General features: G+C 48.9%; 1 protein-coding gene across 1 annotated transcript; it reads left to right on the forward strand.

Annotated features, from left to right (window-relative positions):
- The first annotated feature begins 13,406 nt into the window (after window positions 1-13,406).
- On the forward strand, window positions 13,407-17,922 carry LOC119284948 (zinc finger protein 830-like). The gene is made up of 7 exons (XM_037564136.1): window positions 13,407-13,667; window positions 14,185-14,284; window positions 14,799-14,952; window positions 15,814-16,264; window positions 17,091-17,166; window positions 17,252-17,298; window positions 17,411-17,922. The coding sequence occupies exons 1-7, from the start codon at window positions 13,582-13,584 to the stop codon at window positions 17,595-17,597; spliced, it is 1,101 nt and encodes a 366-aa protein (XP_037420033.1). The 5' UTR covers window positions 13,407-13,581; the 3' UTR covers window positions 17,598-17,922.
- Window positions 17,923-18,956: the final 1,034 nt, after the last annotated feature.

The following is an 18,956-nucleotide window of genomic DNA, read 5'->3' on the forward strand; positions in this document are numbered from 1 at the left end:
CCCACTCAAACTTAAGGGACCGGCCCGGCATTGGCTTAACAGCTTGCCAGCAGACTCAATCGGTTCTTGGGAGGACCTGGAAGCCGCATTCCTTGACAACTTCCAGGGCACTTATGTGCGACCACCGGACGCCGATGACCTAAGCCACATAATTCAGCAGCCAGAGGAATCGGCCAGGCAATTCTGGACACGGTTCCTAACAAAGAAAAACCAGATAGTCGACTGTCCGGACGCAGAGGCCTTAGTGGCCTTCAAGCATAATATCCGTGACGAGTGGCTTGCCCGGCACCTGGGGCAGGAAAAGCCGAAATCTATGGCAGCCCTCACGACACTCATGACCCGCTTTTGCACGGGAGAAGATAGCTGGCTAGCTCGCAGCAACAATTTAACCAAGAACCCTGGTAATTCGAATACCAAGAACAAAAGCGACAGGTCACGTTGGAACAAACAAAAGCGCAGCGTTAACAGCGACAGCAACGAGGATACATCAGTTAATGCCGGATTCCGAGGCTACAAATCCGGTCAACGTAAAAAGCCATTCAAAAGAAATACTTAGGGCCCGTCCAGTTCGGACCGAATACTCGACCGCTTGTGCCAGATACATGGCACCCCCGAAAAGCCAGCCAATCACACCAACAGGGATTGTTGGGTGTTCAAGCAGGCAGGCAAGTTAAGAGCCGAAAACAAAGACAAGGGGCTGTATAGCGACAACGAGGAGGAGCCCAGGCCACCGAACAACGGTGGACAGAAGGGATTTCCCCCTCAAGTGCGGACGGTGAACATGATATACGCAACCCACATCCCCAAGAGGGAGCGGAAGCGTGCGTTACGGGATGTATATGAGATGGAGCCAGTCGCCCCAAAGTTCAACCCATGGTCCTCCTGCCCGATCACCTTTGATCGAAGGGACCACCCCACTAGCATCCGTCACGGCGGCTTCGCCGCATTGGTTCTAGACCCAATCATTGACGGATTTCATCTCACAAGAGTCCTCATGGATGGCGGCAGCAGCCTGAACCTGCTTTACCAGGATACAATGCGAAAAATGGGCCTAGATCACTCGAGGATCAAGCCCACCAAAACGACCTTTAAAGGCGTCATACCAGGTGTAGAAGCCAACTATACAGGCTCAGTCACACTGGAAGTGGTCTTCGGATCTCCGGATAACTTCCGAAGCGAGGAGTTAATCTTCGACATAGTCCTGTTCCATAGTGGCTATCACGCACTGCTCGGGCGAACCGCATTCGCAAAATTCAATGTGGTACCGCACTATGCATACCTCAAGCTCAAGATGCCAGGCCCTAGAGGAGTAATCACGGTCAATGGGAACACTGAACGCTCCCTCCGAACGGAGGAGCACACGGCAGCGCTCGCAGCAGAAGTACAAAGCAGCCTCTCTAGGCAGTTCTCCAGTTCGACCTTCAAAAAGCTGGACACTGTCAAGCGCGCCTGGAGTACCCTACAACAAGACTGCCTGGCACGTTCTGAGCTAGCGTAGCAATGCGGCCCCAACCCTAGCCCTCGCGATATAGCGAAACCACTGCTTCGAGTACATAACTACGCTCTTGAAATACCATGGGCACAGGGGAAGGGGCACTATCACGGCACGCCCGAAATATGGCTTAAACCGCACCAGGGGCTGCCGGATTCCTTTTTTTTTTCTTTTTTTCTCTTACTCTCAGGACTCCATACTTCGGATGACCCGTTCGGCAATTCAACTGCCCCACAAACGATGCAAGATCCAGGAAAGCAGACAAGCCACGCCGCATTATGGAACTCCTAGGTGGTCTCTATTGCGAGCAGTATACCTGTTTTTTAATACAATTCCACGGCCTGCCCCTGGCCAGAACATGTTAAATAGTCCAATTTCTTTTGCTTATCGCACTATTTGTATCGTTCCGCTTTCATAGCAGCCTTTTTATAAACAATGCATAGCTTTTTGTCTATTTTTTGCATTATCCTCTTTTTATATATATGTTTATCAATAACATGTTGCATCCGTACACTATGGTACGGCAAAAATACGCCAGGGGCTTCAGTACCCATCAATATGGCGTGAGAAGTCCGTACACTTTCACAAGTGCGGCACCCCGAACTTATAGCACTATATGCATCGGCTCCGAATCATGATTTGGGTCAATAGTTGGGTTTGCCCGGCTCCTATGTTTTGGTGCCTTACGTTCCTCTATATCAGCTAAGGTAGCACTAGGAGATCTATTGCGATTGTGCCCCAGTTGAGCTGGGCTGAGCACCTCGGTAGAGAAAGCTAAAACTGACTGTCATGATGAGGCAAGAGACCGGTCGCTATTCGAGAGGTTTTTCGAGTCCTTAAAGACTTATGCCGCTTCGAGCGAGGAACCGGCTTTGTCCGGCCAAGGCGTGCATAGCGCCCCGAACTCGGTCTTCCGAATACTAGGGGCTTCGCCGAAATTTAAAATTATAGAGTTCTATGGCTAAGTGAGAGTGTTCAAGCATTATAGTCCGATTGCCTTGTTCGTTGTGCTGAGCGCCTCCCTCGATGGACCCAATCATGGGAAAAAGAGCGCTCGGGTTTATCCCGAACACCCCAGCACTAGTGGCATGGGGGCAGAAGCCGACGACTGGCCATCTCTTAATTTTTTGATAAACGGCCGCACAGAAAGTAATATTTTAAATTCAAGCATTGCTTAGCGCATATGAACAAGTTTTCAGCGCACAGGATAACACGAGCGAGTTCATTCAAAAATTACATCATTGGTGCATTCATCCGCCATAAGGCGGGCACCGGCCAGAACATTCTTGTAATAGTTCTCGGGCTTGCGATGCTCCTTCCCCGGCGGCGGCCCGTCCCTCACAAGCTTCTCACCGTCCAGCTTACCCCAGTGCACCTTTGCACGGGTAAGGGCCCTATGGGCACCTTCGATGCAGACGGAGCGCTTGATGACCTCGAGCCTTGGACAAGCCTCCACCAGCCGCCGCACCAGTTCGAAGTAGCTCCCAGGAAGGGCCTCTCCAGGCCACAGTCGAACTATGAAGCCCTTCAGGGCCTGTTTGGCCGCCTTGTGGAGCTCGACTAGCTGCTTCAGCTGGTCGCTCAAGGGCACAGGGTGTCCGGCCTCAGCGTATTGAGACCAGAACACCTTCTCCATCGAGCTGCCTTCCTCGGCACAGTAGAATGCGGCGGCATCGGATACGCTGTGGGGAAGATCTGCGAATGCCCCTGGAGAGCTCCGGATTCGGGTAAGTAACAAGTAGTTTACTTTTATATGTCTGCTTTGCGTAGAGAATGCCTTACCCGCCGCTATATTTTTCACCGCATCCAATTCCTGGAGGGCCTTCTGGGCTTCGGCCTTGGCAGATTTGGCAGTTTTAAGGGCCGCAGCAAGCTCGGACGCTCGCGTCTTCGAGTCGAGCTCCAAACTCTCATGTTTTTTCATGAGAGCCTGAAGCTCTTGCTGCACCTCGCCAACCTGCGCCTCAAATTTCTCCCGCTCGGTGCGCTCCGTGGCCGCTCTCTTCTTGGCCTCAGACAGCGCCTGCTTGAGGGTCGCCACCTTAGTTGTGGCCCCTACAATAAGCAGTATATTCCTGCCATTTTTTGCAATTGCGTCTTCTTATAGGCATTTTTTCTATAAGGTATCTCTTACCTTCTTTCTCCTCGAGCTGCCGTTTGGCAAGGCCGAGCTCTTGCTCGGTCCGCTCGAGGCCCTGCTTCAGGGCACCCACCTCCGCAGTCAGTGTGGCGGTGGCCAGCAGCGAAGCCTACATACGTATATTGACTCCTTTTTAGTTAGACTCCTGCGATATTTAATAGATCCTCTATTCGGCTTTTCTTTCCGAACGCCAAACAGAGCAGCAGGGGCTACTGTCTATGCGGTAATATTTTTACATATTTCTACTTACCTCGAAGCCTGTTAGAAGGCTAGCACAAGCTTCAGTAAGTCCGCTTATGGCGGACCGAACCTTCTGGACCACCGTACTCATGATGGTATGGTGCTCCTCGTCGATGGAGGCGCCCTTAAGCACCTCCAGCAGATTGGCCGGCGCCTCCGGTTGGATGGAGAACGCCAGCTCAATAGGCTTGCTCCTCTTGGCAGGAGTTCGCCTGCCGCGGTCCGGAACCGTTGATGATTCCGGCGCGGTGCCTGGCTTAAAGCCGGACTTGGAGCCCTGGGGGGTCTTGTCCCCTTTACTCCTGGAGTCTGGGAGGTCGCCTCGCGGCTCCTCCTGGACCACCTCCTCTTGCCCCGGAGCTTGTCGCGACGCCACTTCGGCGTCATCCGCAGCACAGGGGGAGGCAGCGGGCGGAACTGAATTCACGTCCGATGAATCCAGGGAGCCGCTCGACGACTCGTCGAGCCCGTCCTTGGGCGGGCTGCATGATTATATTCGACATTAAGGAAAGCTGCGCAACAAAAGGAATATCATGAGTTACTCTGGTATCCGAACACTTACGATTTCGCCGGACGCTTGGCCCTGTCCGACCACTCCTCTTCGTCCTCGTCGCGTCGGGGGCGTAGTCCGGCGGAGGGGTTTTCCTCTTCTTGGACCCTTCGGCCTCCCCTACTAGGGCGGCCTTCCTCTTCTTTCCTCCCCCCGCTGGAGGGGGAGAGGTCTCTTCCTCCTCCTCCTCGTCTTCACGGGAGGAGTGCGTCTCGGACTCATCGGACGACGAGTCCGACACCACCATATGTCGGGAACTCTTTCGAGTCCCCGTGGCCTTCTTCTTCTTGGCCTTCTTCTCCGGCACCACATAAGGTGCCGGAACCAGCAGCTTCACTAGGAGAGCAGGGGCTGGGTCTTCGGGCAAGGGAGCCGGACATTTAATCAGTCTGGACTTCGCCTGCCAATCCTGTCAAAGGTGAGGGAGTTTAGATCCCGCATAGAGTCAAACTATAAAGAAAACTTAACATCCTGTAAAAGATGAAAATATTTTACCTCGCCAGCAGGACGCTGCGAGCTGAATCCGCGGTCTTCGGAGGCGGATGTGGGAGCCTCGGCGCCTTTGGTTAGCCCCTTCCAGACATCTTCGTACGTCATGTCGAAGAGACTGCTCAGAGTTCGGTGCTGCGCCGGGTTGAACTCCCACAAATTGAAGTCCCATTCTTGACACGGAAGGATCCGGCAGATGAGCATGACCTGGACTACGTTGACAAGCTTGAGCTGCTTGTTCACCAGGGACTGGATGCATTTTTGCAGTCCGGTCACCTCTTCTTCGTCGCCCCACGACAAGCCCGTCTCCTTCCAGGACGTGAGCCGCGTAGGGGGTCCGGATCGGAATTCAGGGGCTGCGATCCACTTCGGATCGCGTGGCTCGGTGATGTAAAACCACCCTGACTGCCACCCATTCAAGGTCTCCACAAAGGAGCCCTCGAGCCATAGGACGTTGGCTATTTTGCCCGCCATGGCACCTCCGCACTCCGCCTGGTTGCCGCGCACCACCTTTGGCTTGACGTTGAAGGACTTGAGCTAGAGGCCGAAATGGGGGCGGATGCAGAGGAAAGCCTCGCACACGGCGATAAACGCCGAGATATTGAGGATGAAGTTCGGGGCCAGATCGTGGAAATCTAGGCCATAGTAGAACATGAGCCCGCGGACAAATGGGTGAGGAAAACCCAGTCCATGGAGGAAGTGGGGAAGAAATACTACCCTCTCATGGGGCCTTGGAGTGGGAAGAAGCTGCCCCTCCTCAGGAAGCCGGTGCGCGATGTCTTTGGACATGTATCTGGCCTTCCTTAGCCTTTTGACATGGCCCTCCATGACGGAGGAGACCATCCACTTGCCTCCCGCTCCGGACATTGTTGGAGAAGGTTGAGGTAGGAAGTGCGGGCTTGGGCACTGGAGCTCGGGTGCGCAGAAGATGGATAGGCAAAGGAGGAAGAAGGCGTAGGTAAAAAGGTGGATCCTTATCCCCTTATATGAGCGGATGCGACTATGTGTCCCCACCAGCCTAGTAAAACTCGCTTGCCTCCCAAGCGCCGTGATAAATGGCGCGGTTGGGTTACCCACGTCCGTATTGATGAGAATCCCGTAAATGGGGGACACGATCTCTGCTTTGACAAGACGTGCCAAGGAAACCGCCTCGCAAAACATGCTGAGGTGGAAAAGTGAAAACGATTCGAATAAAGGCTTGGCCGTAGTGTGATGTCACGCTGCGGAATACGTCAGCAGATTAGATTTGTGTTAATATTATTCTCTCTGTGGCAATACGTGGAAACTTATTTTGCAGAGCCGGACACTACTCTTGGTGTTTACAAACTTTTATGAAGAATTTGGAGGAGGAACCCGCCTTGCAATGCCGAAGACAATCTACGCGCCGGACTCGTCGTCATTGAAGCCTGGTTCAGGGGCTACTGAGGGAGTCCTGGATTAGGGGGTGTTCGGGTAGTCGGACTATACCTTCAGCCGGACTCCAGGACTATGAAGATACAAGATTGAAGACTTCGTCCCGTGTCCGGATGGGACTTTCCTTGGCGTGGAAGGCAAGCTTGGCGATGCGGATATTCAAGATCTCCTACCATTGTAACCGACTTTGTGTAACCCTAACCCTCTCCGGTGTCTATATAAACCAGAGGGTTTTAGTCCGTAGGACAACTTCATCATACAACAATCATACCATAGGCTAACTTCTAGGGTTTAGCCTCCTTGATCTCATGGTAGATCTACTCTTGTACTATCCATATCATCAATATTAATCAAGCAGGACATAGGGTTTTACCTCCATCAAGAGGGCCCGAACCTGGGTAAAACATCGCGTTCCTTGCCTCCTGTTACCATCCGGCCTAGACGCACAGTTCGGGACCCCCTACCCGAGATCCGCCGGTTTTGACACCGACCTTCAATAGCGCCAAGAACCCCTACTCAAGGGAAATAATATCTTCTGATCGGTTCTGGAGCTATCCGCAGCGAAGTTATTACTCATGCATTCTGTACAATCAAGGTCGCATTTTCCCTCATATGCGTCTTGACACTGAAGCCATAACTGGTCTGCCTTGCTTGGAAGAAGCTCTGGATTGCTTCAAAGAGTCTGGATTGTTGCCCTTCGTCACCGACCAAGAGCACTGGAACGAAGAGTTGCTGCTCCAATTCTATGCCACTCTTCACATTTGTGGCTACAACAGAGATCCGAAGACTTGGGTCCTTGAGTGGATGATCGGCAATGTTCATCACGAAGCCAAAGCCTTTGATATCATTGAGCTCACTGGTCTGCCCACTCCTGGAGATCTTTATGAACCTGGTTGTCAGCTTCACAGTGCAGCTATGGAGAGCATCTTTCAGAAGCCTGAACCGAACATGAGTCAGATGCTTAGCATGATGAAGCCTTTGCCTCCAGATGCTGCATATCCTAAGGAGTTCTTTGTTGAAGACCTTGAGTATCTGCCACGCACTATCTATCACATTATCAGGCAAACTCTCTGGCCCATCAAAGGACATTCTCCACATGCAAAGCTGGAAGGTGCAATGAAGACTTTGGTCTTTTATATTCTTCATGGCAAATGCTTCAATGCACAAGACTTCTTCATCCGCCAACTTGCTGCATCAGGATCTGATCTTTTTGGCTTGAAGTTTTACGCTCCATGGATAATGCGGCTGATCAAACTACACTCAACTGTCTCATATCAGCCCTCTGCTCGCAATCATCGGATCTTTCTGCCTGACGTTGATATGTCCGTTGAAGCCATCTATCCAGAGCCTGCCAAGGAGCCTCTTAGTCTTCAGAATGCTGAGCATCAAAGTTTCTCGCAAAACATTGAAGGAGTTGAAGCAGTCACTCGTTTTTATCCTCTGGCTGGCACTACACGTGCACCTCATCGTGCCCTCACTGAAGCCACTAAAAGCACCATTGCCCAATGGCCCAAGAAGTGATCTCGTGTTCTCAATGACCGAGAGCTTCTGGTTGCCCTTCATCAGAAACATGATAGGCATCATGACTGGCTGAAGCGTCAAATGCAAAGCCTCTTGGTGGATGTCAACCGCATTCGCAATCTTGCCACCAAGAATGCCTTTGTTGCCCATGAAACCTGTCGGCGTACATGGAAAGGGCTGACGCTTATGTGTTCTGAAGATGATCTTCAAGAGGATGGCTTCTCTGAACGTTTCAAGTTTGACTCCACACCTCCAAGAAGGACTGTACTGCGACGAACTCCGTCTCTTGAAGACTCTGAGTTCTCTTCCTCTGCGGCAACTGTGAATGCCAGAGTGATCGAGGACGAAGCCGATGCCACTTCACCGCTCCCTACTTCTGCACGCATCGACACTGCCCCGAGTTCGTCTGCACCGCCGAACAACACCGACGACCTTGCTGCTTCCCCTACTCCTCATGGGAACGAGTAGATGCTCTATGTCTTCAAACCTTTTTGGTCCTTACTAACAAAAGGGGGATAAGCATATGAGTTTGATAGTCTTCAAGCGGGTCCATATGGGCGGTTGCTTTATGTTTTTCCTAGTGTTTACAACTCTCGTTTTGATACATTTGGTTCTTTGAGTTGTAATACTTAAACTCGATGGTCGTCTGCTACTTATTTGCTATTCTGTGATACGATGATAAATTCCGCATGTGCGACGATAAATTCTGCACTTAGATCATTTTGCGGACGTCCATTTTTCATTATGCATGTCATTATCTTCACATACTTTTCATGCATGATGAATTGTTATCACAAGTTGAAGAGGATCTCCACAAGTACAACCTGCCATGTGCATTTGCATTCCAAAAGCAAATTACTTATATGCACATCTTCAGGGGGAGCCCTTGCAACTTATGAAGACAATTCCCTATCCTTTACAATTTCACATATTATATTCCCCGTTGAAAACTTCAACTAGTTTGTCATCAATCACCAAAAAGGGGGAGATTGTAAGTGCATCTAGTGCCACCCCTAGTTGGTTTTGGAGTATTGACGACAAACCTAGTTGAGGGACTAATGTGTTTGTGAGAATTGCAGGATAACACAGGTAGAAGTCCCTCATTGATTCGGTTTTCCTACCAGAGATGACCCCTAAAAATGTATGAAGACATTAAAGTCAAAGGTGGTATGTGAAGACATTCACATTGAAGACTATGACAAGAGAAGACATCGTGCGAAGACTATGGAGCGCGAAGACTTAGCAGTTTTGTCGTTCTGTATTTTTCTTTGTTGAGTCATAGGAACCACCGTACTATTAAGTGGGGTCCAAGAGAACCAGTCAGAATGATTGAAGTGATGCTTAACCAAAATCCTATGTCTTCGAGTGAAGACTATGAGAGCAAATCTTATCCAGAGTTGGATAAGTCAGCTTTGCTTGTAGCCCAAGTAAAGTTGTCGTGTGTGTTTGAAATCTGACCGTTGGAACACGTGTCAGTTCCTTAGTGACCCAGGGTCATTTCGGAGAAATCAGATCGGGTTGCCTAGTGGCTATAAATAGCCCACCCCCTACAACCATAAACGGTTGGCTACTCAGAGTTAGAGTACGGCTTTTGTCGTTTGAGAGCAACCCACCTCTAAGCCTTTGAGAGAGAATTCCTTGAGAGGATAAAGCCCAAAACACCCAGAGCCAAAGAGTGTTAGGCATCACTTAAGTCTTCTTGTCTGTGTGATCTGAAGACTTATTACACTTGAGGATTGTGAATCCTCCAGCCGGTTAGGCGTCGCGTTCTGAGCATCCAAGAGTCATTGTGGATCGCCGGTGAACGAAGTCTGTGAAGGTTTGGAAGTCTACCTTGAAGACTTACCAGAGTGATTGGGCGAGGACTAGGTGTCCTTAGCTCAAGGGGAATAAGGTGAAGACGAGGTCTTCTGAGTTGAATCTTAGCCTCCCTAACCAGACATACAGTTGTCACAATAACTGGAACTGGCCCAACAAATCATTGTCTTCAACGAGTCACTGGTTTCGTCCTTCCCTTCCCTTTACTTATTGTTGGTCCTTGTGAAGTCATTGTATGATTGCAACACCATTTGGCTTCACTGAGTGATTACTTGTTCTGATCGGCTTCACAATATCTTCCTACCTGATCCTTACTGCCTAGCTGCTATTAGTCATTGTGCTTTCATTTCATTGAATACTTGACTATGGTTTGCCTACTGTAGTCTACCTTCCGCTGCATGGTAATAGGTTTATTTCTATCGTTTGTCTTCGAAACTTACATGTTTTGAAGACTTTCATAAAAATCGCCTATTCACCCCCCCTCTAGTCGATCACTAGCACTTTCAGAACCCAAAGCTAAGCACTTCTCCCATTGCAAGAAAGATCAATCTAGTAGGCCAAACCAAACTGATAATTCGAAGAGACTTGCAAAGATAACCAATCATACATAAAAGAAATCAGTTCATAGATAGACTTGATCATAAACCCACAATTCATCGGTCTCAACAAACACACCGCAAAAAGAAGATTACATCGAATAGATCTCCACAAGAGAGGGGGAGAACATTGTATTGATATCCAAAAAGAGAGAAGAAGCCATCTAGCTACTAACTATGGACCCGTAGGTCTGAGGTGAACTACTCACACATCATCAGAGGGGCTATGGTGTTGATGTACAAGCCCTCCGTGATCGATGCCCCCTCCGGCGGAGCTCCGAAACAGGCCCCAAGATGGGATCACGTGGATACAGAAAGTTGTGGCGGTGGAATTAGGGTTATGGCTCCGTATCTGATCGTTTGGGGTACGTAGGTATATATAGGAGGAAGGAGTACGTCGGTGGAGCAACAGGGGGCCCACGAGGGTGGAGGGCGCACCTGGGGGGTAGGCGCGCCCCTACCTCGTGGCCTCCTCTTTTGTGTCTTGACGTAGGGTCCAAGTCTCCTGGGTCTTGTTCGTTGAGAAAATCACGTTCCCGAAGGTTTCATTCCGTTTAGACTCCGTTTGATATTCCTTTTCTTCGAAACCCTAAAACAGGAAAAAATAGCAATTCTGGGCTGGGCCTCCGGTTAATAGGCTAGTCCCAAAAATAATATAAAAGTGGATAATAAAGCCCAATAATGTCCAAAATAGTAGATAATATAGCATGGAGCAATCAAAAATTATAGATACGTTGGAGACGTATCAGCGTAGATGAGGCGGATCGCGGCGGCGAGCGGGTGATCAAGCCGATCGCGCGCGAGGTCGGGGACGCTGCTCGGTGGAGGCGTGGTGGCGGCGGAGTCCGAGATGAAGCCGGCGACGACGGCCGGCGTGGGACGTCATGCGGACGAGCTTGTTAACACCAGCACCCGGGCTGCCAAAGCAACGCCGGCACCCGGACAACGAGGCCCGAGCGACCAACGGAGCAGCGACGCCCGAGTTGAGGCAGCCTACGCAGCCGTCCCGACGCAGCCGAGGACGATGCCGGCGAGGTAGACCACCGGGCCGCCGTGCAGACGCGGTGGAGGCGGGTGATGTGGATCGATGGACGGGCCGACGTGTGAGCGACGGCTATGATTGGCCGCCGCATGGCGCGAGGCCGCCGGGTCGGGGCGATGCAGGTGTCCCGATCGGAGCAGGGCGGTGACGGCCGACGCAGGGCAATGGGCGGACCGACGCGCGGACGGCGGCTGACCTGGACGGGCCGCCTCGGCGTGCGTGGCCGCCGGGTTGGAGGAGAGGCCGGTTGGTCGCGCCGGGGTCGGAGTAGAGGCGCACGGGGGTCGACGACGGCGGCGGGCGACGCAAACCGATCAAGATTAGATCGAAAAACCAAAAAAAAAACGCCGATCAAAACGACCGGCGAGAGAGCGAAAAAACCCAAAGCAAGGGCTCGGGAAAAAGACTCTCTAGGGCAGCCGACCAACACGGCCGGCGGACGAACCCTAGATACGGGTGGCGCCGCCCCCGGCGGCGGTCATGGAGGCCGACCGCCCCGAGGGCGGCGACTAGGGTTTAGGATCGACTTGCGATAGATACCATGTTAGAAGTGCATGCTCTAACCAATGCAATCAAAAGACCGATCTGATGGAAGAGACTAGACAACACATTATGTGTCAATAAAGTATTTCCGGACGGAGGGAATACTTCATACCAATTGTGGGTGTAGCTCCCAGAATGGTACCATCCAGAAAACATTTACCTTGGCTTGCAAGACACTTCCACATAAGAATTCTATAGTTTGCAACAGACGTCGGCCCTACCTCGGTAGCATCACAAGAGTTGAAAGAGTGCAAGTCCTTGAGCCCAAAACCGCCTCTGATTTTGCAAGTTTTCATCTTCTCCCACCATATTCAATGCATTTTATGCTCCTTACCCTGTTGCGACCATCAATAACCACAAATCATGTTACCAGGCTCTTCACACAGACTCTTTGTGAGGTCAAAACATCCCATCACGTAGGTGGGAATTGCTTGTGCAACGGCCTTAAGAAGCTTCTTCCTTTCATCGAGAGAAAACGTTCAATCCACCCTTCTAACCGAGCCCATAACAGTTCCTTATGGTATTCCAAAACATTGTTCTTTGAACTCCCAACATACATTTTGAGCCCCAAATATTTTCCTTCTGAATTTTCCTGCTGTAAAGCGAGCACCCGTAGACTGCTTGTTATCATTCGGTATGTTCCCACTCAAAAGAATGGACGATTTATCTCGATTTGCCACTTGCCCAGAACCTACTCATTTATTGATAAAATTTCATTGATCTCTGCTGCCCCATTTTTGTAGCTTCAAATAAGAGGAGTGAATCATCGCGAACAAGAGGTGGGTTATCATAGGGGCCATAGGCGTGATCTGAGTCCCACACGATCGTCCTGCAACCTCCACCCGATGAAGTAACGCACATAACCTCTCCCCGCACACAATAGGAACATGTACGAGGATATTGGATCCCCTTGACCAAGACCCCGACATGAGACCACCGTCTCCGTGTATGGTGTGTACACTTTGAACTTATGTGTCACACATCTAATGCATTTGGAGGTCAATCTCACTAATGTTACTCTGGAACCCTAACCGCAACAAAATCCTCTTCAAAAAAACAAACAAACTCCACTTGACGTAGTCGTGACTCGTAAGCTTTGCTTATGTCAAACGTGAGGACTGCGAAACGCGCACCACTCGAGCTCTTTTGTTTTAGGACGCTGCATCTCGTAAGCGAGCACGATGTTATCTGAGATAAGCCTCACCGATAGGAATGCACTTTGATTATTTGATATGATCTCCCGCATGATGAACTTTCACCTATTGGCAATGACCTTGGAAACAAGCTTGTGCACAATGTCGCAGAGGCTAACTGGGCAATGACCTTGGAAACAAAGCTTCAAACAAGATGGCCAGATGTTGATCTCTAAGTTTTTTTTAGAGCGACCTCAAGTTTATTTCCCGGATGGTGCCGTCCAGATTTTTTTGTGGAACTTGTCCAGCCAGTTGTGCAGGCCCAACTCCCCGGCCTTTCTGCGGTCCGCTCGGCCTGCCCGTCCGTCGCTCAGTGGCCAGTCGCTTTACCCACTTGTGCGGCTCACAAGTTCGGCCCCTCGGGCCCATTTGCCATCCGAGCAGACGCCGTGCTGACTCGTCGTCTCTCTCTCTCGCTGGACCTCGACGTCCGACGCCGCCCCCCGTCGCGAGAGCTAAGAAGGTTCTAGAAGGAAGAGAGGCGAGGCGAAACCGCCACAGCCTCGGCGCCTGGATTCCCGGTCCTACCCCTCCGGCGGCGCGCATGGATCAGAGGAAGGCCCTGTTCCGCGCCAAGCTCCGCGAGGCCAAGGAGAAGCAGGAGAAGCGCATCGACCCCTCGCTCGTCAGGTCCCCTCCCTTCCCCTCCCGCCTCCCTGCTAGAGTGCTGCCTCGGGAGCCCGGATCCCTTCCGCCTACTCGGTTTCCACGGCCGTGATGGTTTGGGCCGGGGCGCGCGTTCGCCTGATGTAACCCTAGCTAGCAAGATGGGGGCGGGCGGCCGGCGCAGGCGTCAGGGGTTCGGTGCGTAGGCCTGAAATTACTGGGTGTTTGGTGCTGTTGTGCGCACTGTGAAACCGGGTTCGCTACTGTGCCTGCTCTCGAGTAGAGGGTGGAACATTGTAGTGTTCTAATTTGATTTCATGGAAGTACCGACTTACAGTTTCCTGCCAAATTCTCTGTGCATTCGAACCTTGTAAAGTCGTATGTTACTCTGGCTCCCTTTCATTACCCCCCTTATCCATTGCTTATTTGCTTAGCTAAATCCGGGTGACTTGAATTTTGAACCAGTTGAGTGTGATCAGCTCATCTGTATGATAATCAAGCAATAGCAGTATCTAATAGCCGGTTGCATTGTCTTCTGCAGGTATAATGAATATGATCAGCCCATCTGTAGGGTCTGCAACGTTACGTTGAAATCCGAAGCACTTTGGCCTGCGCACCAGGTTTCACGGAAACATCATGAGGTAAGCAGAGTAATAAAGCCATGTTAGTGTTTACTGAATAAGGAGAATTGTATGTACGACAGAAACGTGAATGTGGGGATTTCTATGCCGGTCTAGGTCTGTTTTCATATGGAAATTCAAAGTGTTAGCACTCAGTCTCCAGCTTTACTGGGTATGCTGTCATGTTGTTTGGTAGTTATTCTTGATATGAATATATGACCCCATAGCAAATTGGACAACCACTAAGGTTTACTTCAATGCAGTTTATTGATAGAAAAGCTCTGGTGAAGAAACATGTTGGGTATCAATAATAACTCATTTTTCGTGGTTTGCTGATAACCATGGTGTTTCATTTTTTTTCTGTTCATTTCAAGTATAGTTTTGCTACTTACTGTTAAGCTGCATGCTTTTTTCCTGATGAAAAGATTCATCTCATTTATGTATTGTAGCCATCTGACTGGAGTATATTTGCTGCGAAGGTGTCTGTGTACATTCTTTGTGAGCTGTGTTAATTTTTTTCCGATTTATGGTCCAGGCAAAAGCCGCTGCAGCCGCTAAAGTTACACCAGCTGCAGCTCCTCGTGGCAATAATGTCAGTCATGAACGACCAGCTGAGCCTCAGAAAGCAAAATCCTCTCCGATGCCTGCCAATTTTTTTGACAATCAGGGAACGAAAAGGCAAAGTGATGGTGAGAATGCCAAAACGCCCCCCTCCCTCCTCCCCACAAGCTAAAGATTCATAGTGTAAACTGAACTTGGTTAGCCTTGTCTATACTTCATTTGTTTGATTGTATTCTGCTCTGTGTCATCTTCCTTTGTTTGGTTAGTCTAGGTAAATTATCAGTATCATGGCTAAGGAATTGCTCACATCTAATTTCTTGTTTTGGCCTGCCACTGGTTGTCTGTTATGCTTACCATTGATTGTATTCTCACCAAGATAGTCAGATAGCATGTTGTATAGAGCAGTAATAATAGAGCACATTTGGTTCCTGCTAGACCAAGCAATTACCCACCTAACCTTGCTTAGCAAGGTATGCTTTTGTGCTAAAAAACCCTCACTTTGCATTGCAACCTTTATCATACGAGCAAGGAAAAGCTTGCCTATGGAGGCCATCCAGTCAAAGCCTTCATACATGACAGTTTACATTCCTCCTGGCTATACCTAATAACCGTTTTTCTTACAAAATTGCCACTCCCTCCGTCCCAAAGTAAGCGACGCCAACTTTCAACTAACTTTAGTACAAAGTTGTACTGAAGTTAAGACACTTATTTTGGGACAGAGGGGGTATCATTTAAGCAAGAATGATGTTAGAACTAGTAAAGCTGCATGAACACATCCTAATTTCTGGATAGTAAGTACTATCAATATTGTTCTATTTTCTGTAGAGCACTAGAGCTTCCATCTATAGTGAACATTTTATGTATTTTCTGTGAAGATTCCTGCTAGCAGTATTATGTTGTAGTGGCAGCTAAAATGTGCATTTAGCAGTCGTGATGTACCTGAAGGTCTTGTTGACTTGAGTCCTTAATATAACAACTTTGATGGGTAGGTACTGGTTCTGAGGGAAGGTCTGTACGTCATCAAGTGGCTAATGCTCAACCAGCAACCAAAGAAGCAAGTGCAAATAAACCATCTGTCAGGATGGACCAAGCACCCAATAAAGGGAATAAAAGCAGTACCGACGTGAAAGGAATTCTTCCAGGGAATTTTTTTGATTATGCAGAAGAAGATGAAGATGAAGTTCCAACTCCTGCTCCAGCTCCAAAGGAGCCCAATAGGACTTCGGGCAATACCACCAACCCCAATCCCGTGCAGGTGAAAGGTGTCCCAGATGGCTTCTTCGATAGCAGTAACACACAGTCCAGTGAAACCAGTGCATCGTCTCAAGCGGCGAATAATGTGGAAACTGCTCAAGTAAAAGCTCTGCCCGAAGGATTCTTCGATAACAAAGATGCGGATCTCCGCGCACGCGGTATTCAACCTCCAAAAGTTGACATCAAGTAAGGTTTCTTCACTAAGATCTTGCAAGTGTATTGCCTCTCCATAAAAGAATTGCTATTCTTGCAGTCCTGTTGTTTCCACAATAATTAATCTGACTTAATGAAGTTTTGTTAGGATTTAAGGTATGGTTCTAGTCCAAGCTAGCCCTACCAAATATTTGGCTAGCCAAAATTTTGGTTGAGCTTTTGGTTGCCAATGAGACGGCCGACATTGGCAAGAAAAATGAACTAGATTAGACAAAGAGACATTGACATGCCAAAACAATGGTAACCAATCAAACCAAAACCAAATTTTTGGTCAGGACTAAAAAATTGGTAGCATGAGTATTGGCCACCATCCAAACATACCCTTATAGGCCTTTGTTTGGATGTGTAAGGAGCCTTTTATGACCTTAGCTAGCTTCACTCTACTGTTACAGAATAATGAGCTCCTAAATAAGCCATGTTACTTCTACAACCATGTTGCATTTTTGCACAGGTGCTGTCAAGTTACAAAACTGTAGAGTCTGGAAGGGTCAATAATCATTGTTTTCTGCTCTTGTGCTTGCTGTTGGAAAGCTTCTGTACCATAAACTCTTCTGTTTTTAAATGGATGGATGGGTAGGACTCCTGCCATTTTGCTAAAAACAATGCTTTTATGCTTAGTTTTTTGCGTTGTCTTGTCTGTGCAATTCTGCATTTCCTCTGTTGTTTCCATGCATTTTTTCCTCTTATGTTTGTAATAAAAGTTGCTTCTTTGGATCTTTACGTAAGATCTGTATTCAGTTCGACTTGAATTTTTCTGTGACTGATATTCTCATCTGAAACATGTTAAACTTCTGCGCAGCGATGCATACAAAGAATTTGAAAAGGAAATTCAGGAAGACCTCCAGGAAGTTGATGACCGCCTCGAAGAAGAGGAGGTTAGGTTAACCTCTCTACATTATTACCTTGCACGTATTGTTGTGCACTGCTGATATTAGCGAATTTTGTGCGCGTGCCTTGTAGATTGATGCTGCTGCTGAGAGGGAAGAGTACTTGACCTTAGAGCAAGAGTATGTTCCTTTCTACATATTGTTCTGTTCATATACCCATGCTTAGCAAAGTGAAGATTTTCTTTTTTATTTTCTGTCGTCAACTCATCATGCATTATTTATCTGTGCACAGGGAGTACAGGCAGCGAGTAGATATGCTGAAGAAACAGCTCACCGAGTCAAAAGCCGCACGGACTGCTAAGGCGAACAGCAAACCCATCGGCATGGACACGGATTCCAGCGCCAGCGACTCATCGAGCGACGACGAAGAAGACGGCACAGATTTTGCTGTTGACTGGAGAGCGCAGTATATGAAATGATGTAGATAGAGATTGCTCGCTACCGTGAACAAGAAGTCGGTTCTCCAGATTTTGCATGAAGAGAGGTCTTTCTCCGTTCCTGTCCTTTTACTTTGAAAACGCACAAGCGACTTTTGAACTAACGCGACGAGACCTGTGATGGTTACTCATTAATGTGAATAGTCCCTAGTCTTAAGTACTGACAAATTCCCTCTGCCTGATTGTAGCGAATTATTATTTTCCCAAGGAAATGAGTAAAACAACCAAGAACTATTATATGTTTTTGGGACTTTGTAACCCTTTTATTTCTTTGTCTGAGAAATAGACATTGTAACCTTTCGTTCAACCCCTATACCTTGGACAGGGACCCGTCTCTGATAGTCCTCGTGTGATGTTGATGCGTGCGGCCAGTGTTGATCCATGCCAAAAGTTTGCCTCAAATTACATGTGAGCAAATGATTTCCTTGTGCTCAACCAACTTTTTGAAGCCTAATTTGGAATGTGGAGATTTACAAGATCTCTATTAGAAGTTGATTGCTCTGCCAAGTTAGTCTCACAGTGGCATTCCAAAGGTTGCCAATGAAATTTCACGCGCCTTCACCTCATTGTGGTGAGATGTAGCTTAAGAAAAATACCGTCCCCATCAGCGGAGACGTGCGCAGTTCGCGCAAAACAACGTCAGGATTGCCAACTGCCTAGATAATCCATAGACCCCCCGCCAGCGAAAGATTAACATAACAACCCACGGATGGAGCTGAAAACGGCATGGGGCATCTTTTATGTTTAATCATGTAGCGTGCACGAATGAAATCTGAGTTGCAATTGAGAACAAGAGGACTCGCGACAATAGCAAATATCAATATACTTGTCGAGATGAAAGGGAGTGGCTGGCCAATGACCAGCCTGCAGCTTCCGGAGCTGTCAATGATGAATGCATATCATTACATTAGCTTAATAATGTGAAAGAACAAGTGTTCAGCTCAATTCAGACTTCGCTTTCAGGGAAAAATAAATGGCAAATGCTGCTTTAGATGGTGGTGCAGCTGTTGATGGACTTGGCATTGCAACAGTGCATACCAGGTTCAAACCCTGATTGACGGCGATGCATCCTTGCTTTTTCAAAAGGGTACATGTGGACTCGTGACAGGGCAAAACGTCGGATCAAAGTACATTCCCTGTGCTTGGCTGGGAGTCGGTCAGGGATCTGCCATGGCCAACTTGCTCGGACAGAGTAAACCCTGGATGGCGCCTCTCCCAAATGATCCACCGCGTCGCGGTCGGAACGGAATAGAATGTGCGATAACTGATAAAGCTAGAAAGCGTCAGATGCGCTTCCCTATTCCATTCTTATGGCTCCTGGGCTAGGGTTCCTCCCCACCA

This window comes from Triticum dicoccoides, chromosome 1A (genome assembly GCF_002162155.2).
Source record: "Triticum dicoccoides isolate Atlit2015 ecotype Zavitan chromosome 1A, WEW_v2.0, whole genome shotgun sequence".
In the NCBI taxonomy this organism is placed as follows: domain Eukaryota; kingdom Viridiplantae; phylum Streptophyta; class Magnoliopsida; order Poales; family Poaceae; genus Triticum; species Triticum dicoccoides.

Excerpts from the sequence above, each read along its gene's own strand:
- LOC119284948 (XM_037564136.1), top strand. The coding sequence starts at position 13,582 with ATGGATCAGAGGAAGGCCCTGTTCCGCGCCAAGCTCCGCGAGGCCAAG. Across the intron at positions 14,285-14,798 it reads TTTCACGGAAACATCATGAG|GCAAAAGCCGCTGCAGCCGC; the intron begins GTAAGCAGAGTA and ends TTTATGGTCCAG. Across the intron at positions 17,167-17,251 it reads ACCGCCTCGAAGAAGAGGAG|ATTGATGCTGCTGCTGAGAG; the intron begins GTTAGGTTAACC and ends CGTGCCTTGTAG.